Source organism: Lissotriton helveticus, chromosome 1_1 (genome assembly GCF_964261635.1).
Source record: "Lissotriton helveticus chromosome 1_1, aLisHel1.1, whole genome shotgun sequence".
In the NCBI taxonomy this organism is placed as follows: domain Eukaryota; kingdom Metazoa; phylum Chordata; class Amphibia; order Caudata; family Salamandridae; genus Lissotriton; species Lissotriton helveticus.
Window position 1 is genome coordinate 1,178,074,025 of NC_136057.1, and position 19,397 is coordinate 1,178,093,421.

A 19,397-nucleotide genomic window follows, 5' to 3' on the forward strand; every position below is an offset into this window, starting at 1 on the left:
GCCTCATTGATAAATCGTTCAGCCTCTCGTGAAAGGCCCGGGACTTTCCATCTGTCCCTGAAACCCGCCAAGCTACTAGCGGAAGTTGGCCTGAGGTCACCAGCGGAGGAGGATACTGAAGAGGGTCCAGCAATAGGTTCTGTAACCGGGGCAGAAGAATCGGAGTAGCACAACACATTTCCAGTATGACTGGGAACCATACCCGAGCCCTCCACAAAGAAGTGATCAAGATGAGTTTCGCTTGATATGCCCTTGCTCGCGCTAAAACCCTGGGAATCATGAGGAACGGGGGAAATGCATAGCACAGAGACCTCGGCCATTCCTGCAGGAATGCGTCCGTGGCTAGGGCTTCTGGATCCGGCCTCCAACTGAAGAATTGGGGAACTTGTTTGTTGAGACGAGATGCAAATAAGTCTATCTGACAAGGACCCCAAAGATGGGTTAGGTTTTTAAACACACTGGGTAATAGCATCCAATCGCTGGTATCCTGCAGATGCCGGGAGTTCCAATCTGCAACCTGGTTGCTGGAACTCGGAAGGTACTCTGCAACTACTGAAATTCTGTTCTGAAGACAGTAATGCCAAAAGTCCTTGGCAATCTGTACCAGCATCCGTGATTTGGTACCACCCAACTTATTGATGTACCGTACCGCCGATATGTTGTCCATCCGGAGAAGGATACAACAATCTGTTTTCTGAGGCGAGAGACATCTGATCGCGAAGGAATCAGCCAACAGTTCCAGGCAATTGATATGCAAATGCAGTTCTTCCGGCGACCATCGACCACCTGTGGACAATGTGCCGCAACGGACTCCCCAACCCCACCGGCTGGCATCCGATTCGATTACCACATCCGGTGCTGATCCGAACAGCGCTCGGCCATTCCAGCCCTCCATGTGGTTTAACCACCATTCCATCTTCAGCCTCGCCTCCTCTGAGAGAGGAATCTGTTCTGAGTAGCTGAGACCTTTCCGGAGATGCCGGATCTTGAGCCTCTGAAGGGCCCGGTAATGAAGGGGGCCCGGGAAGATCGCCTGGATGGAAGAAGCCAAAAGACCCACTATGCGGGCTAACGATCTCAGGGACGTCGTCCTCTTGTGAAGGGTAGACCTCAATTCCCGTTTGATGGCCCTGATCTTAGGCATTGGCAGCAAAAGCTGGCAAGTTAAAGAATTTATCAGAAAGCCCAGGAATTTGATGGACTGAGAAGGGATCAGTCTCGACTACTGCGGGTTGACAATGAATCACAAATTCTGCAACAGGCTTATTGCCCAATTGAGGTGCGTTTGAACTGTCGGAGGGGAGGACGCCAAAATTAGGATTTCGTCCAGATATATTATGAGGCAGACTCCCCGAGCTCTGAGAGATTCCACCACTGGTCTCAGGACATTCGTGAAGTACCACGGTGCAAACGACAGACCGAACAGAGGGACTTTGTACTCATACCACACCTTGTTCCATACAAACTGAAGGAACCTCCGATGGGGGGGAAATATGGGAATGGACAAGTACGCATTCTTCAGGTCCAACTGGACCATCCAGTCCCCTTCCTGGAGGAGATCGCGTAGGTGATGGATACCTTCCATCTTGAAATGCCTGTAAACAATCCATGAGTTGAACTCTTTGAGGTTTAACACCAATCTGGAGCCACCCCTTTCTTCTCCACTAGGAAGACATTGCTTAGGAACCCCTGAGGGTGGATCGTGGAGGGTGCAATCGCGCCTTTCTGCAACAAGGACTCGATTTCTGTTGTGATAAAGCTCTGATCTTGTTGGGAAAAAGACAGAGGGAGTGGGCGAACGTCTTGCGAGGGAGATTCGTACATCTCTAGCCCGAACCCCTGTACTGTCTGCAACACCCACGCATCCTGCGAGATTTCGCACCAGTTGCTGAGAAAACATCCCACTCTGCCCCCCCACCCCCCAATATGACTTCCGAAGAGGGAATTAGGCTCACCTGAGCTTCCCGTATCCTGCAGATTATTGGCATTGCCACCAAATCTGCCACCTTTGCGGAACCGGTTTCTTGAATGTCGAGTGGGTTAGAAGTTGGAGGTAGAGGAAGTGTTGTCTTGATAACCTCCCCTATGTTGGTCACGCTGGCGCCTTGGTTGTACCCCCGGTCGAACGAGCGCCCACGAAAGTGTCCGGCCCTGCCAAAAACTGGGCGGAAAACCCTTTTCAGGGAACCTTGGGCTTTATCCAGCCCGCTGAATGTGGCCACGAACTTTGTCAGTTCTTTCAAGAAAGGCTGCCCAAACAGGAGACCTTGGGCTAAAGGACCCGATTCCGATGTGGACAGTTCGGCTAGCTTGGGGTCCAGCTTTAAGAGAATGGACCGGCGGCGTTCAGTCGAAAGAGCACAATTGGCGTTGCCATGTTGGCACACCGCCCTCTGGGCCCAGCCAATCAATTAGTCAGAGTCAATGGCAAGGGATCACTCCTTTGCCCAAAAGCCAGTTCGAGAATCTTCGTCAGAGGACCCATGACGTCCAGCAGCTTATCTTGACAGGACCTCCAAGACCTGTCCAGGCCATTCTTGGGGACCTTAGTATACTTCTTCAGATAAGTTAGCATTGAAGGGTCAACTTCCGGGGTGTCCGCTACTTTATCTGCCAGGTCAGGGCTAGGGCACTCCAAAACGCAGACGCGCACGCAAGTCCTTCTCAAACGCCTGGCGTTGATGAGACTGGACATAATTCGCCATCTCCTGGGTTGGAAGCCAAGCCGTGGAGTTCGGGTGGATAATGTGAGCAGGCTCGAAGTTGAGCACTTTGAAGGACGGAGTCGGAAATGAGTGTTTCTCCTTTCTTGCCTTCTTGGAATGGCGAGGGGCTTCCTCCTCGTCAGTGGTGGGGTCAGAGGTTGTGTCTTGGTCATCATCATCCTGAGATATTTCAGTAATCGTGGCTTTTCTACTGGGAGTAAAGCGTTCCTGATCTGCCATTGACCTGGCCAGTCTAGCGTAATCTGCAGCATGGGGATTAGCCCTTCCTTTACCCCCGGATCTAGCTCGGGAACCTGACGAGGGAAGTCAGCTCTGCTGCTTGGCATAAGTGCAAAGGTGACGTTTTAATGGCGCAATTGCCCTCACCAACGCAGAGTCCACAGAGTGTTGGGCACCCGCGTCCAATGCATCAACGAGGTCATGCTCGATAGACCCAGAGGGTTCCTCCTCATAGTAGTAATAGTCTTCCTCATAGTACTCAGACATTTTCCACACAAAAGTGCAATCACCGACCCAGGAGTACCACCAGTGGCTGTGCCAAGTCAAATCAGGTAATTAAGATATGTACTGGAGGTCAGGGGGAGTGGTAACCCCAGGCAAGCCCTAGATCAGTCACCACACAGGTGAAACAAATAGCAATTTAGAATGTGGATGGAGGGAGGGCTTGCTAACTTTGCTAACTCCACTCTAGGCAAAGCCTATGATCAATTGTGCAGCCCCACTGCGTAAGCATAAACAGCAGGGCGTCTGAGTGAAAACGAGCCATTTACCGCCAAAATCTGCATAAATCAGGTTTAAAAGCACAAAAAACGCTGCTCCGGCATTCAACTCAATGCCCCCAATGTTAGTAATGAGCAAATATGGCCGCCGCACATGCGCGCTGGCCGAGGCTCATTGAAAGTAAAAGAGGACTGCGCGTCACTCAGACGCGCGTCCCCGCTCCTCAATTTCCTCCCGCTCCACAGTGCCCAAAGCCAGCAAAGCAAGAGAACCGGTCTGCTTCAAACGCGGGTGCGGCAGACCAAAGGCAGAACAAAGGCTCAAAGGGAAAGCGGAAGCCTCAGGTAAGCGCACACAGCACGTTGGAAGTCCCGCAAATCCCACACAGAACACGTGTTAAAACTGAGCCGCTAATAAGCGTGTAGGCTCACAAATTGTCTCGCAACCAATGCGCACCTGTAACAGCTCTTAATTAGGCAAACTATCGCAAGAAAACACAACAAAGCCCAGTTCAAATATAAACCAATTATGCACTTCCTCAATAGGAGTAAAGTAAAGGGCACTTAACTGGCTGCGGAGCAACAAAGAAATAGGACTCTATGTGCCTGCAGGGACCTTATATACCTGGGACTCAATGGTTGTCACATGTTTATCTGTGTTTTCATTGGCTGCTAAAGAAATGAGAAGCATAATCGGAGCCTCCGGTCCTGACATAGAATACGGTTTCCCCAGCAACCCCAGCACTGAGACAGCCCTCATCGCGGATACCGACGACATCCAAGCCCTACTCGACGAGGAGAGACTACGGTTCTGATCCTCCTAGACCTCTTGGTAGCCTTCGATACAGTCTCCCACCACACACATCACATGGCTGTACCACATGGGCATCAGAGGAGCTGCTCTCAGATGGATTGCGTCTTTCCTCACAGGGAGAATGCAAAAAGTCCACTTTCCCCCTTTACCTCCAAACACAAGTAAATCATCTGTGGAGTACCCCATGGATTCTCACTCAACCCCACCCTCTTCAACACTTATTCGATACCACTGGCCAGTATCCCCAAAACCCATGGGCTCAACATAATATCCTATACCAATGACTCTCGACTCTTTCTCTCCCTCTCCAAAGACACCACCAACACTAAGACCAACTTCACGACAGACTTTGTCAACTAGATAAAGGACAACTGCTTGCAGCTCAATTCGGACAAAACAGATACTGATTTTCAGAAACAAAAGCTCCCCATGGGACGCATCCTGTTGGCCCTCAGAACTCGGACCTACTACTACCCCCTCTGACCACACTAAGAACCTAGGCATCATTCTGGACAACAAACGAACCATGACGACTCAGGTCAACTCGGTCTCCTCCTCCAGCTTCTTCATAAGCTATTCAAAATAGCTACCCCAAAGTTCAAGACGCATCCTCACCCAGGCCCTCATCTCCAGCCGATTGGACTACAGCAGCGCTCTCTACGCAGGGATAGCTGCTCACTGTCGAGGACTACAGACCATACAGAACACCGCAGCCAGACTCTTCCTGGATCACCATGGAATAACTCAAACCCCCCTCCACCTGAGGGAACTCTCACTGGCTCCCTGTACAGAAACGATACCAGTTCAAGCTCCTGGCCCATACATACAGGACTTACACAACTGTGGACCCACCAACTTGTGCCAGGAACTTCCATCAGCCGCCACCACTCTGCGTTCCTTTTTCTAGCCCTCATCTCCCGTATCAGACGATGCAGATGCAGAGATCGCTCCTTCTCATGCCTAGCAGCGAAGACATGGAACAAGTTACCCATTCATCAATGGACCTCCCCATCTCTTTCAGAGTTACGAAAGTCCCTGAAGACCGGGCTATTCCGTGAATCAACTAGACTCTGCCAGCACCAGGATACCCTCACAGATTACCAGAAACACTCTACTAATTTACTGATTGATTGATTTGTGCAATGTTGGAATCAGCGTATTCAACTTAAACACCAACAAAAAAAGGAGACACAGATGTGTGCTGGTTTACCAAGAACGCCCCAATTTTTCCTCCTCAATGTTCCCCTTAGTGGAGAATTTCAGGCCACAGGGATTCACATAAAGGAAGTACCACAATAAAACATTTACTGAATTTGGAACTACTTGAACATAAAAATCAATAGCAAGTGTGCCACAGATATGTGTTGTACACAATTATAGAAATCAATAACTTCTCCAAATGTAAATAAACACGGAAACGTAGCCATGTGTGTAGCTACAACTGTACCCCAACACATGCACGCACCAAACCCTCAAAACACAATGCCAGTAGGTGTAAATCCTAGTCCAGTATGTTTGGATTCAATCAGCACAGAATAGAACCTTGATGACACCAGTCAGCACACACAAAACCTTCCCATAAAGGGGGCTTATAAGAAGCTAACTAGAAGTCTATATGGAGTGACTTCGATTCTGACATTTCCTTAACATTTGACAAATAAAAAGCTAATGTTCTGGAGCATTGCAACCCAAATAGATCGGTCAACAACAATATTTTTTTAGCCCACAAAGTCTGCCCTTTCTCATTAAGGTGACATCTCTGGCCTGCCATGATGTTCTGCAGGAGGGCATAATGTTCAACTGAGTAGGTTTCAAATGCCTCTCATTTCATTGTCGCTGGCCGCATTAAGCTTGTGACTAGTTAAAAGATGTTGAACTCTGATCTTGGTGCACTCCCTGCCATGGTAGGATAAGACCAGTGAAAAGAGGAGGCTGATACAAGGCACAAACTTCCAAGTTTGAATGCTAAAATACTAAAAAACTAAAGATGATGATTGGGAGAAAATAGATGTATGCAGTTATAAAATATAAGAGACAAGTATGTACCTAAAAGAGGCTGTAAAGAGTTACCCCAGAATTCCGTGAACTTAAAGCATTCATTTAGTAATCTCAGAAATGAAAGACACATTAGTCTGTATAATCTTCCCACCATCCAACACAGCATGTGAGAAGCATGAGAGTTAAACTTTACCATATCACACCGAGTATAAAAAGAAAAATATTACATTTTAACAAATATTAGTAGGTAGAATATGCTAGATGCGTGCTATTTAAGTGTGTGATAACCTTCTTTACATTATTTGACAGACTACTGAATAAAATATTTAAAAACTGCCAAGCTGACCATGTGTGATAATGACATTGGTCATTGCAAATTGACCAGAACCTCAAAAACAGTGAAATGAAGATGTGGACTAGCATGGAATTCAATAAATGGCCTCCACTGTGCAACTGAACGCAAAAACACGGTGGTATGAGAAGGAATAGCAGTAAGGATTGGAGGAAAATTTGTTTAAAATTTTTTATTAACGCCAAACTCGTCACATTCAGATTTACAGTCGCATATTTACCGTTATACATAAGGCAGTTATATATCAAAATTTATCATACACATTGTGTTAGATCATCTACTCATGTTCGTGAGTCCCCCTGTTTGACATTTCCATTTCTTCCGTTGGTGAAATACACAATTCCTCTCGATCAACATTCCATCCTCCCCATTTTGTCCCATTTTTTGGGACAGCCTCTGGCTTTATAGACATCTTTTTCAGCAATCATACATCTGTCCATTTCAGCTACCCAATCTATTGTCAATGGTCGATCTGCTGCTCCCCACTTCATAGCGATTGCTCTCTTCACCAATGAGTAGCCTAGGGGGGCTAATTGCTGTTCTATGTCCGTTAAATCAGTGGCCTCCCAAATATTTAGAATCTCCGTTAGTGACGTCAACGTAATCTGTTTCCCTAGCGCATCTCGCAACTTCTCTGTGGCCTTCTCCCACAGGGGTTTTATCTGTGGGCAGTTCCAAAGGATATGATAAAATGTTGCCTCTTGGTTACATCAACGCAGGCATAGTGCACCCGGTCTTGTTCCCAATCTAGCTAGGATGACTCCAGTGAGGTATGTACAATGCAGAACTTTCAGTTGAATCAATCTAAGGGTTTCCCTTTTTGGTGGATGGGGTAAAGGGAGAGCATAGGAAAGGCTTGGCAAGAAGAAGAATATATGCTTGTCAAATTTGGAGGGTGAAAAATGAATTGTACTTAAATGTGGTAGAAAGCTATAGTTCTATTAGATCATTAGTACATCACTCCATTAGGACTCTGACACTGATGAACAGAGTGGCACAAACCTGACCCGAAATTTAATCCTAACTCTTACCCTAGTCCACTAGTTCTTACCTTATTGAATTCTGTGGGCCCCCACTTAATCATTACTGGAATTTGGGGGCCCCCTGAATCATTATTGGAATCCTGGGAACATCACTGAGTTATCACTGGAACAGGGGGCTCCCAGCCTTTTTTCAATTTTGATTATGTAAACCGCAAAACAATACACAAAAATACAGAAACAAGCATTCATCAAATGCACAAATGATGAAGTATTTTAGTTAATTAACAAGGATTTTTTTTAAACTAAAATGTTTATTTTAATGGGCAGGATGGACCTGTTCTAAATTCAATTGAGGCCACCCAATAGCCATATTATGTTCTTGTTGATGCACTAGCACTTCTCCCACAAATAAATCTGAGGATACCAACTTAATTTTTAGTCACCAATTTCGAACACACACACACACACACACACACACACCCGCACACACACACACAAACACAAACACACACAAATATTAACCCCTTCCATGCTCATGACGAGCTCAGCTCGTCATGAGTCACAGTGGAGCTGTGCTCATGACGAGCTGAGCTCGTCATAACGGCCGCGGCCCACCCACGTGCGGTTAATTGCCCGCCTGTGTGGGAGAATTTATCAGTGGGCGGGTCTGTGACGAGCCCTGCTCGTTATGAGCACAGCTCCACTGTGAATCATGACGAGCTGGGCTCGTCCCGAGCACAGCAGCGCCGCTGACCCCCCTCCCATTCCCCCCGCACCGTGGGGGGAATTACCCCCACAGTGAAGGGGTTAAATATTACATTTTGCTTCATTAGTTATATAAACTTTATTGATCTGTTAATATTACTACATTTTTTAAGCCGCCGTAGACCCCAAGACAGGTGTCGCGGGCCCCAGGGTTCCCTCACAACAGGTTAAGAACCACTGCCCTAAACCATGAACCTGCATTTAATTGTTTTTATTTTCCACTGCAGCAACTTAAACATATTTTTTCTTGCAACTGTTTCCACGAGTGGGTTTTGAGCAGTTATTTCTCTTCAACAACAGTTCCCTGTGGAGATTTTTCGTAACGCTATTCATCTGTAACAATTTCACTGTGTAGTGGTTTCTCTATAACAACATTTCTCAGTAAATTCTCTATAATAACTTTATACTGTAGTGGTTTCTTTGCAAGGGCATTTCTTTGTTTGGGTTTCTATGGAATGACAGATATTCTAACGTTTGCTTTATTTTCAGCTACATTGCTCACCTTAAGCATGGTGTCATGTCTCCATGCAGCTGAGGCAAAGGATCCCCAAGCAATGCTTTCACAGTCATGCAGATGGATTCAGACAAGGACCTCAAATGGTACCCGCCCTAAAAAAAAAGTTCATATAGGTCTAAGTTTATCATTTTATCACTGTGTTTCAAAACTATTGACACTGATTAATTACAATTAAAATGCCCAGTTTCTCCCTCAGTTCAATACAAACAAGCATCGCAAAGACAGCAGATCTGGCCTTTTAGTTAATTGAGGGTTTTTCTTATAGTTAGGTGGTTGCATGTGTTGCATATAGCTGTACTAGTAACGAAAAGCCCAAAAAGCTGGGAGTAGAACTCCTATGCTAAAGAGAGTCGATTAGCAGAGTTACGTTCTATACTCAAATGCTATGAAAATGAGTCAGAAGTTAAAGTAGGTGTTGTAAGTAGTGAACTTAAAAAGCATACACAGCAAAATATTGCTTAGTACATACTTTTTACTACAGGCCAGTGTTTTTATCTGCATCTGTAAGAAAGACCATGCTTGTGCACTTCTTTACTTTGTGAACAAAAAAGCAGTTGATCAAACTGTGACAGCAGAGTAAACATCCAATGCTGATTAATGAATAGCCGAACCTTTGTCTCTCAAAACAGCACACACTTCCTAAACAAAAAGTCACTATTCAGAGATTAAAATGTGATCATATCAGCAAAGTAAACACAAGACACACCACACACTGGGCCTCAATCACAAGGCACGTGTCACATTTACAGGAACACAAATGAGACAAATTAACCATCCTCAAAATGCCATGTCCTGATGATAGCCCATCCAGGCAATGGCAAACAATGAAAACACATGAAAGCCAGTAGCTGCAAAGGACTGACCCAAAGCCCCCTCTCTTTTTGCTCTACTTCTTATTGTACTTTTTTGAAGACTTAATAACATGAGAACTTCAAACCCTTTGATGCTGTCTGTACTGAGACCCAATGGCTCAGGAATAATTACAGATTTTAACAAAAATCTCTTGCTACTTTAATTCAGATATCACCTGGGTTCCAAAAAGGCAAAAATAATTTGAAGAATTAGGAGGGAAAGAGTTCTATATTTGTGATACTGTTATTGAGCGTTGCCATTTCATATCCCTTGGAATAAAGGGAAGATGGAACACAGAAATGCTTTCAGAATGTCTTACCCAAACTTAGTACAATAAGAATGTAGTGAAACATTTATTTTTTGCTTTTACTTTACAAACTATTCTGTAGTAACTACAGCAAATTTCTCCTCTCGCGTATTTCCCTTGCCTGTAAGAATGGGAGATGACCGCGCACACCACCTTCCTTCATTTTCTGTACAAGAAGAGAAGGCATTCAAGCTTGTTGAATGTAGCAGCAGATTTCAGAAGCATACACCTACATAAAGGAAGGAACCAGCAGGGGCCAACAACCTCAAAAGGTCAGAATGGTGCCTTGGCAATATGGGCATTCAACAGATGGTCACAACTGTTTACACAAAAGGCAGTGTTTCTGCCCATCCAATCAGCTCCCAGTTGAGCTCTGAATAGAACTGGAGCATCTTTATAGTGTTTTCAAATGCATCAGCAGGGGCATTACCCAGATAACTCAGCAAATGCTGTAACTAGTGCTGGAGCCCTGTTCATTTAATTTTCCTCTAAACTGGGCTTGCACAATTGTGCCATCATGGTTTTCTCCTACGGGGGCCTATTGTTGACCTTCCAGATCACCAAATGGAGTAATCCGCTGCTGAAAGCCAACTAAAGTACATCAGACTTAATAAAGCACACACAATCATTGAATCGGTCTGTTCATCTTTGCTCCTTTTTTTGGTTTGGTCTCGGAAGTTCTGTCAACAGGATGTTTGTGCTATGCATTTACCCTACACAAATTTGTAACGCACTCACTAAAATGCTTAAAAAAAAACCCAGAGGTAAACCGGTGGTCAGGGCCGGATTGGCTATCTATCCCATCAGACATTTCCCTTGTGGGTGGCAGCTAATGGGGCCGATTTTGAAGTTTGTAGTTGAGCGCCATGGTTTCCAATCTCCTCGGTCAATGACCGCAGAGGCAAAAGAAACGAGAAATTGAATACATGTAAATTGAGAGAGGGAGGATTGCGTCTGGTTTGAACATTTTTGCCAGAGGTGCTTTAGGTTCTTGGTCCGGCTATGCCAGTCTGGCTCATCAACGGGAGTGTTAGGGCAGTGTCCTGCCACCTGTAAATCACCCCACAATTCACCTCCATAATTCACCTGACCTCTTCCTACTCTGCTGTTCGTTTTAGATAGCAGTACTTTGTTGTTTGTTTGTTTTTCTCCATATTTGTGTTTTCATGAACACTGCCACAGCTCATTTCCACCCTCTTGGCCACCACCAGATTCCTGACCAGAGAAGGAGGAGTTGGGATCTTAGCCAAGATACATCTGCAAAGGGAAACATCCTTTACAACGCAACTTTTACCACGCAGTGCCTTTACGACGCAACTTTTACAACGCAAACCATTACAAAGCATTGCGCTGGGGGGCGCTCTAGGATAGGGAATAGGTTTAATTTACTATCCAACACCTTCCCTACTATCCACGGGGACTGGAGTTGGAATAGTAAATTAAACTATTCACTATCCAGCGCCCCAAAGCACTATGTGTTGTAAAGGCATGCGATGTAAAAGCATGCGTTGTAATGTCATACATCCATCTACAAAGTGCTGTTCAAGAACACATCACTCTGCAAATGGATGTCAGGACAGCTAATGTGTAAAGGCGTACCTCAGCTACGTCATTCACATTGGAAAATGTATGTTATTTAGAAGACTCACTGCACATGGAAAAGGAAGCGCAGCATTTCTGCTAAAATGGGGCTGTCCGGAAGCTCATCAATACAGCTCTGTGCACAATCTGAATCTACAAAGAGCAACAGAAATGGGACCCCGAGCACTGTCTCAGGTGCCCAGAAGGTTGAATGCAGCCCTATCTGCAGTTAGGAGAGGGCATAAGGTTGTCTTTCCTTATGTACATCCTACCTCTCCTGCCCTGGCCGTCAGGACTGCATGAATTATGCATTGCTGGTTCCCATGTTCCTCGCCGGATTCCCGCCCTGCTACTGCCATGGAGTAGTCGCCAGCAGAGGATTCAAGGTACACAACTATACATTTTTAAAAAAAATCCAGAGTTATTCTCTGCATGAGTGAGTAAGAATCATCAGTGTGAGTGGGTGTTTGGGTGTGACTGTGGAGTGGTGTGTGTGTGCATCACAGAATGAGTGGGTAAAAGTGAGAATGAGTGAGAGTAAGAGTAAGTGAAATAGTGTGAGTGAGTTTGAATATGTCAGTGGTGGGGAGTGAGCGTGACAGAGTTACAATGTCTCTTTGTGAGCCTGTGAGTCACAGAATCAGTCAGAGTAAGAGAATGTGAAAGAAAGTGTGTAAGTGTATTTGTGTGAATGAGTATGAATGAGCAAGTGAGTGAAAGTGTGTATGTGAATTTGAGTTCAAATGGGTGAGTGAGGGGGAGTGTGTGAGAATGTGTGAGTGTGGGAGCTTGTGTTATGGTTGCAAGTCTGCTGCTGACCAAAAACATACGAGGTAATTTGTTGTTTATTGATGTACCCATGCTGGCGCGGGCACAATGGAGATAATTCTTGGTCTAAAGGAGTACAATCACTGCATAGGAGAGGTAGGAAATTTACACGACTAGATGCCGGGCGTGACATCTAGAGGTATGTGTTTGACTTATGGAGCACACACAACATACAGGTGGTATCACTGACAAGATTCTGGTATTGGCATGTTGTTTGGATTTCGTGGCATGACCGGGATATACAAGGTATAAGCCGGGAACTCATGACAATATTTTGGCAATGGCAAACTGGAGGCAAGTCTTCACCCACTGGATGTAGTCCATAGGAAAGTTTGTAACACGTTTGCGTCATTGGTACACCATGGAAATAAAAGAGAACTCCCCTTTCAAATTCTATGCTATTTAGCTAATTTATGTGAAAATTGTGCTTTAAAAATGCAGTTTGACCACAATTTGCTCAACGTTTTCTCGATGGAGAACCCCCTGCACATTTCTACCACAAGCCAGGCTTACTCGCTGGAATTTAGGTCAAGCATTACAACCCAGCACTTTCAAAGATCCCGAGCTGCTACTAATTAAACCTAAAATGTAACTTTTAATGAAGAAAACAAAGTTCTGCTATAAAAACAAATTACAAAAAAAAGAAACACTAATTCAAAATACAATCTCAATAAAGATATCAATTTCACCAACATCCCCAAAAATCAATATGCTGATCAGATGCTGGATTAGGTTATCACATGGTTTACTGTGGTAAAAGAAAAGTGCTAGTGCATGCGTTGTGGCATTCATTTTCTTTTGTAGCGACCCAACAAGATTATTTCTGTCTGCTTACATTGAAATAAAGGCAAGTCGATATGGAAGGCAAGATGGATTAAAGGCTAAAAGGCTGTGGCGTCCGAATTGTAAGGCATCTAGGCACATGGTGTCCACATACGTGGGCTTCCAAGTAGGAACAGCAGCCTCATAGGTGGCATGAGTGAAACCGAGCAGCTTTGAAAAGATGCATGTAAACTGCATCACAATGTTTGAACTATGAACTCAAAATTGATGAGCCTTTCAGATAAAAAAGTAACACACAACAATGAAAGAAATGTCTAGAGAGTATAGTGCTATATGGTCTAGTAGTATGCAAGTGAGCAACTTCACTTCCGCATTCTACAAGCCAGGCTTTTTCTGAATCAGAAAGATGAGAGCCAGGGCCGGATTGGGTTCCCTGAGGGAGTCGAAGGTCACTCGCCTGAAAACATTTTGCAAACCTGAATTGCTACCTGGATGTCCGCTTCAGTACTCTCTACTTGCTTTGTGGTGGAAAGGACTCACCGCTCCCGGACACAGAAGCCCCTTCCGGGAGCTCCCACTGGTCCGATGATTGCTAAACTCCTGAGCTATACGGACAGGAACGCCATAGTCAGAGAGGCTTGCAAAGAAGTGGACCTCCGATTCCAAGCAAGCCCAATTATGATTTTTCCCGACTACAAACACTTGGTCCAAAAACGGCGGCAGTCCTATGGGGAGGTGAAACAACACATCCGGGCCCAGAGAATCCAGTATATGCTTCTGTTCCCTGCGAACCTTAAAGTAATTCACAAATCGAAATCCCTTTTCTTCAAGACTCCAGAGGCTGCCTGAACCTGGGCATCTGAACAACGTCTCCTCATGAGTAACCCACCGCCACCTAGTGGGTTGACTGCTTCGCAGACAGATGACATCCGGGATGACTAATGTGGGGATGCCATGCTCAACAAGACATAATCAATGGGGTTCCCTGCCACTGCAGCCACTGGACTATGAAGAGGACAGTTTCAGTGATGCCCTTACAGCCTCCCTTGAACCACCACGGCCCATGTCGCCCTTGTCTACGCCTGGATCTACACTACACCCGTCCCTCCACACCACTAAATAACCCAGTTGACCGCTTACTTCTAACTACAATGTCAGCACCACTATAGCCTTTTCTTGCTAGGCCGGCTCGGATAGGGCAAGACTCCTGTTACTGATCTACCACCTAGTTTTTGATTGAGGGAGGGTGACAGATGCTTCTGTGGTGGAAGTGTGGGGTGGGGGATGATGCTATTGTTAGGCTTATGGGATGTTGACATGGTTATATTGTTACTTTTGTTTTGCTCATTTTCGTTTTTCTGTATTATTTATGCTTCACTGCTGGTTTGCACATATTTTCCTATGTACTCCGTATTAATCCCCCATGACAGTTACAGCTGAACAGATCACTATCCTCTCATGGAATGTCAATAGTCTTAATAGTAAGGTGTTCCAATACCTTAAACTGTATTCCCTTTGGTTGGTGCCACTGCAGGAAACAAACCTGCTCAGTAATAATGATCACTTTCTACAGCGAGGCGGATACACTAGAGTGTAAGATACTCTAACACATCTCTTGGAAAGGTCGTCTTCCTGCATAAGCACTTTTACGTACATGTCACTAACTCTCACTGCGACAACTAAGGCCACTTTGTCATTGAGGGGAACAAGAAGGGCACACACTGGACAACTGCATCCATGTATGCTACTCCATACACTTGTGATGAGCACACTGCAGGCACTCACGAAGATCGAAGATGTGATTTCAGTTCCCCCGCCCCAACATTTTTGAGTGGTGACTTCAATTCAGTTATGGATCCCAGTTTGGGGTCTAGCAACCCCTTGACAGGTAAGACGATAGACTTGGCAGCATGCAGCAGGTCCCTGGCCCTGATGAATGCTTGGCCCCTGCTTTCCACTCAGAGTAGGGATACCTCTTTCATTACCACTCACACAGATCCTCCTCTCGCATAGACTATTATCTCCTGCACAGCTGATCTGGTGGAGGCCCTGATCCTCCCGAGCATGCTGGCAGATTACTCACACTTTAGATCGCGCCGACGGAGACTAGTGGGGCGATGGAGACAGAGTGCCTTGTGGCTCCTGGACACTACATTTAATGATTTCGTTCGACAACAGATTTCTGATTATTCCACAACCAATAAGGGCACCTTTGATTCACCAACCTTATTTTTGGAGGTCCTAAAGGCGTCCCTGAGAGAATAGATCATATCCTAGCTAGATGCAGCCAAAGCTCACAAGCATAAGGACACAGCCGAGCTGGAAAAGGAAATATCTGTGGCGGAAAGAGACCGTTGCGAAACCCCCAATGACTAGGCAAGGCACAACTTAGAACTGAAGAGGTTGGCACTTAGACAGGGAATGGTTGACATGTTGACCCTGGCAAACCTTGCCATTCCATACAATCTGTTTGAGATGGAAGATAAGGAAGGGAAACTCCTCCACTGGCTAATGCATACGGAACAAGAACATAGACTAGTTCCCAGCCTGACTACGAACACTCTCACTGCATCCTATCGCATAGCCCAAGAATTCGCATATTACTCTGCATGCCTCTATGTAGAATACCCTATGCCCACGCTCAAGCAGGACAACCCAATCATTGAAGACCCGATTGTCCTCAAACTCATGGACGCAGATAGGTGCAACCTAGACTAACTGCTTGCCTACAATGACCTTCTGGAAGCCATCCTAACTGCTTCCCATTGGAAATGTATAAGAGACATGCAACACGGTTGGTTCCTCCTTTGCTGGACAAAGTATAATGATACTTTGAAATCAGGAAAGCTCCTGTACGATTCCCAAGGAGACACGATTTCAGTGATCTGGAAACTGCAGAAGGCACCAGATGTATGTGAATCCTGTAGACTGATATCGATTATCAACATGGAGGCCACGTTCTTAGCCAAAGCAAACCAGCTGGAGAAGACGATCCCAACTCTGATACATCTGGATCAGAACGGCTTCATTCTGGGCGTGACACCCGTCACAGTCTCTGCTGCCTCAATAAAGCAATAGCCTTGACTGAAGATGGGACAGAGCGCAGAACCCTCATATCAATAAATTTTGAAAAAGCATTTGATTTGGTCAATTGGAACTTTATGTCCCGCTTACTGGAACCTATGAACTTTGTCCCCCTCTTTCACGGCTACATCCAACTACTATATTGAAAGCCGTGGACGAGGTCCGAATTAACAGAACACTCTCTTTGACCTTTAACATTGAAGGAAAAACAAGACAGGGCTGCCCAGTCACCTCTCCTATTCGCTCTGGTTATTTAACCTCTTGCGGGGTGGATTTAGCGAGGAGCGCAACGAAGTTGGTTCCGCTGGCCTGATGTTAGCGAGGACAGTGTTGTTATGTGCGAATGACCTCTTAATTTATATCAGTGACCCTGAGAACTTCTTGCCCCGACTCCTCACGTTCAGCCTTACCTTGAACGGGTACAATTTACTTATATTCCCTTAAACGATTCACAAGAAGAAAATCACAGCCGCTTCCCAGTTCAATGGATAATCCAACATTGCAAACACCTAAGTATGCACATCGCACTCACCCAGCAGTGGGCGTGGGCGTGGGACTTAATTATTATACCTATTAATAACTTGGGTACGGAGAGACTTTGACAACTGGGGGAGTCTTCTGCTAAATACAGCAGGCAGAGGAGCACGGTTTAACCTTTTGGATGCTCATGACAAGGTCAGCTCGTCATGCAGTACACTGGAGCTGTGCTTATGACGAGCTGACCTTGTCATGAACAATGGGAATTCTGAATAGTCAGCACCCAGCGGGAATTGCCTTAGCAGCCAAGGTGTTAAGATGATAGCGATCCCCTGACACCTCTAATCGTTGCAGAATTACCCACAAAATATACCACATGCTTTTTCTACGCCCTAAAATCAGAAGTGGTAAAATACCTCTGAGCTGGAGGACTACTGCGCTTCTTCTATCTAAATGCGTACTCATCCACGACAAGGGGGGTCTGGGACTTGCAGATATAAGACTATATAACTAGGCTAGTCACCTTGTACCAATCAATGACAGGCTTTTTGCAAGATGGGTTGACCTCTCTAAAACACAGAAGCTCTGCGCCCTTGAACACCACGGCGTACTCAACCTCTTTTATGGTGCCAACATACCCACAATCCTTCCACCTGCAACACAAACTTCTTTAACGTGCTGGCACCAGGTTCTGTGGTGGACCAGGTGCAAGGAGTGCAGATGGCGGAAACACCTCTGTGGGCCGGGAGATGGCTCAGGCATACAGTCCGGGTGAAGAGCTTCAGGGCATGGGATAATATTGGTATATCCACGTTGTGAGACGTCTGTGGCATGTGCACATTTCAAAATCTCTTAGACACCCTTACAATGCCCAAGACACAATTTTATCGATATCTACAACTGCGTTATGCACTGAAGGCCTCCCTCGATCCTACATAAACTCTCCCACAACACGCCCCCTGGAAACACATTGGGGATTCACAGATGGGCAGGAAAAGCATTCCCACTTTATATTGCATAAAACCCAGGACCCTATGAGGACATTAAGGGAAAGGTGGGAGCACAACATGGGGCCCTTGGAAGAAAAGGATTGTGCGTAGGGCACAATGGTCCTCTGGGCACTTGAGATCTTTATGAAATTGCAATTAATCCAACTTACATATTTGCACTGTGTCTATTTTAGCCCCACAAGGCCTAATAATATGAAGCGCAGCCTAGACCTGAAGTGTTTGCGATGTCACTGCTTCTTGGGTACCTTCTTCACTACCATATGGGAATCTACGGTCATATCTCCATTCCTGTAAAGGCCTGTTCGCCTGCATCAAGGGAAGGTCTGGTCGCCTGCATTGAGGACGGCCCTGTCCTGCACGGCCCTGAGCGAGGACGTCCCAGAGCGAGAGCACCCCTCCTCATCGCCCGACACTAGCCGCCGGATGTATGAGGCCTATCCTGGGGCCGCCTCCTCTCCAATTCAGCACCGGAGCGAGGCCTTCTTCACCCCGGCCTGCTTGGCTCCCTGGGAACAGCCTCTTCGTCCGATGCTGGGTCCACTGCGGACGCTTGCCACAGTTCGAGGCCTGGTCGACTTCCTCAAGGGCGCTCCCCGAGTCCTGCAGCACGGAGGAAGGATGACCTGGTAAGAGAGTGACCCTCCTCGATGGATGTTGAGGTTCGTCCTGTGGCCCCTGGAACAAGCCTGGCCCCTCTCCAGTTCCTTTTTGCCTTCCAGCCCCACAGGCCAGATTCACCCCGGGGTGCCTTGCCCCGAGGGTCCTCCTCTACGCTCGATGCTGGGCCCGCTGCCAGGTCTTGCCGCAATTTGAAGCTGGGTCGACTGCCCTGGGGGCGTTCTTGTGTGGCCCGGCGCGGGGGCGACCCGGTGGGAGAGCGTCCCTCGCCTTCGCTTGCTGCCCGCCGCCGACTGCCTGGTGGACCTGTGATGAACCCGGATGGGCCTCATTTTGGGAAGGTGCTGAGGCAGTGGGCGCTTGGCGGCATTTTTGCCTGCCACTCGTTTCCGTGGGGGGTCTTGAGTCTCACGTTGATGAAGCTGGGCTCGCGCTGCTTAGGACTGGCACTGGGCAGGAGATCTGGTGACTGGTGTGACCTTGTCCACTGCCCCTTTCTGTATTTTGCCGACGTTTTCTGACTGAGCCTAGCTCCCTCTGCATTTTGCCCTTCTTGTCACTGTGGGCGGTTCTGGCTAAGCGGCCATTTTATTCCTTACACGGCCATTTTATGCCTCCCACTCAGTCCTGTGGCTAAGTTGTGCTGGTGTCACTAGAAATAGAAGATGCACTGGCTCTTTTTTCCCCCAGCTCTGTTGCATATCTCATCTTTGGAAGGGGTCCCTGTGATGGAAGTGACCAGGAGATCAGAGAGTCCTACAACCGTCCATGGTCTCGGAGTCACCCGCGATCCTTGCCCCCACCCACCTGCCACTCACCACCTGTTCCTCCACTCTACCATACAATCTCCTGATGCTTCATCCTACCAAACAGTCACCACACTCCCGACAGGCCTGGCTCATCCAAGAATTCTCTTGGGGCTCATATAACCCCGCCATCATTTTACACCTGACCCAACGACTCCAGCTGCTCTATCCTGAGGA

At 46.5% G+C, this 19,397-nt stretch overlaps 1 protein-coding gene across 3 annotated transcripts in view; it reads right to left on the reverse strand.

Moving 5' to 3' along the window:
- Positions 1 to 19,397, reverse strand: part of HDAC10 (histone deacetylase 10) — a 527,678-nt gene that overhangs the window by 214,854 nt on the left and 293,427 nt on the right. For all 3 annotated transcript variants that reach the window (XM_078656727.1, XM_078656714.1, XM_078656722.1), the window contains exon 13: positions 8,860 to 8,966. In XM_078656727.1, coding sequence (XP_078512853.1) covers positions 8,860 to 8,966 — 107 coding nt within the window. The remainder of the gene's footprint in view (positions 1 to 8,859; positions 8,967 to 19,397) is intronic.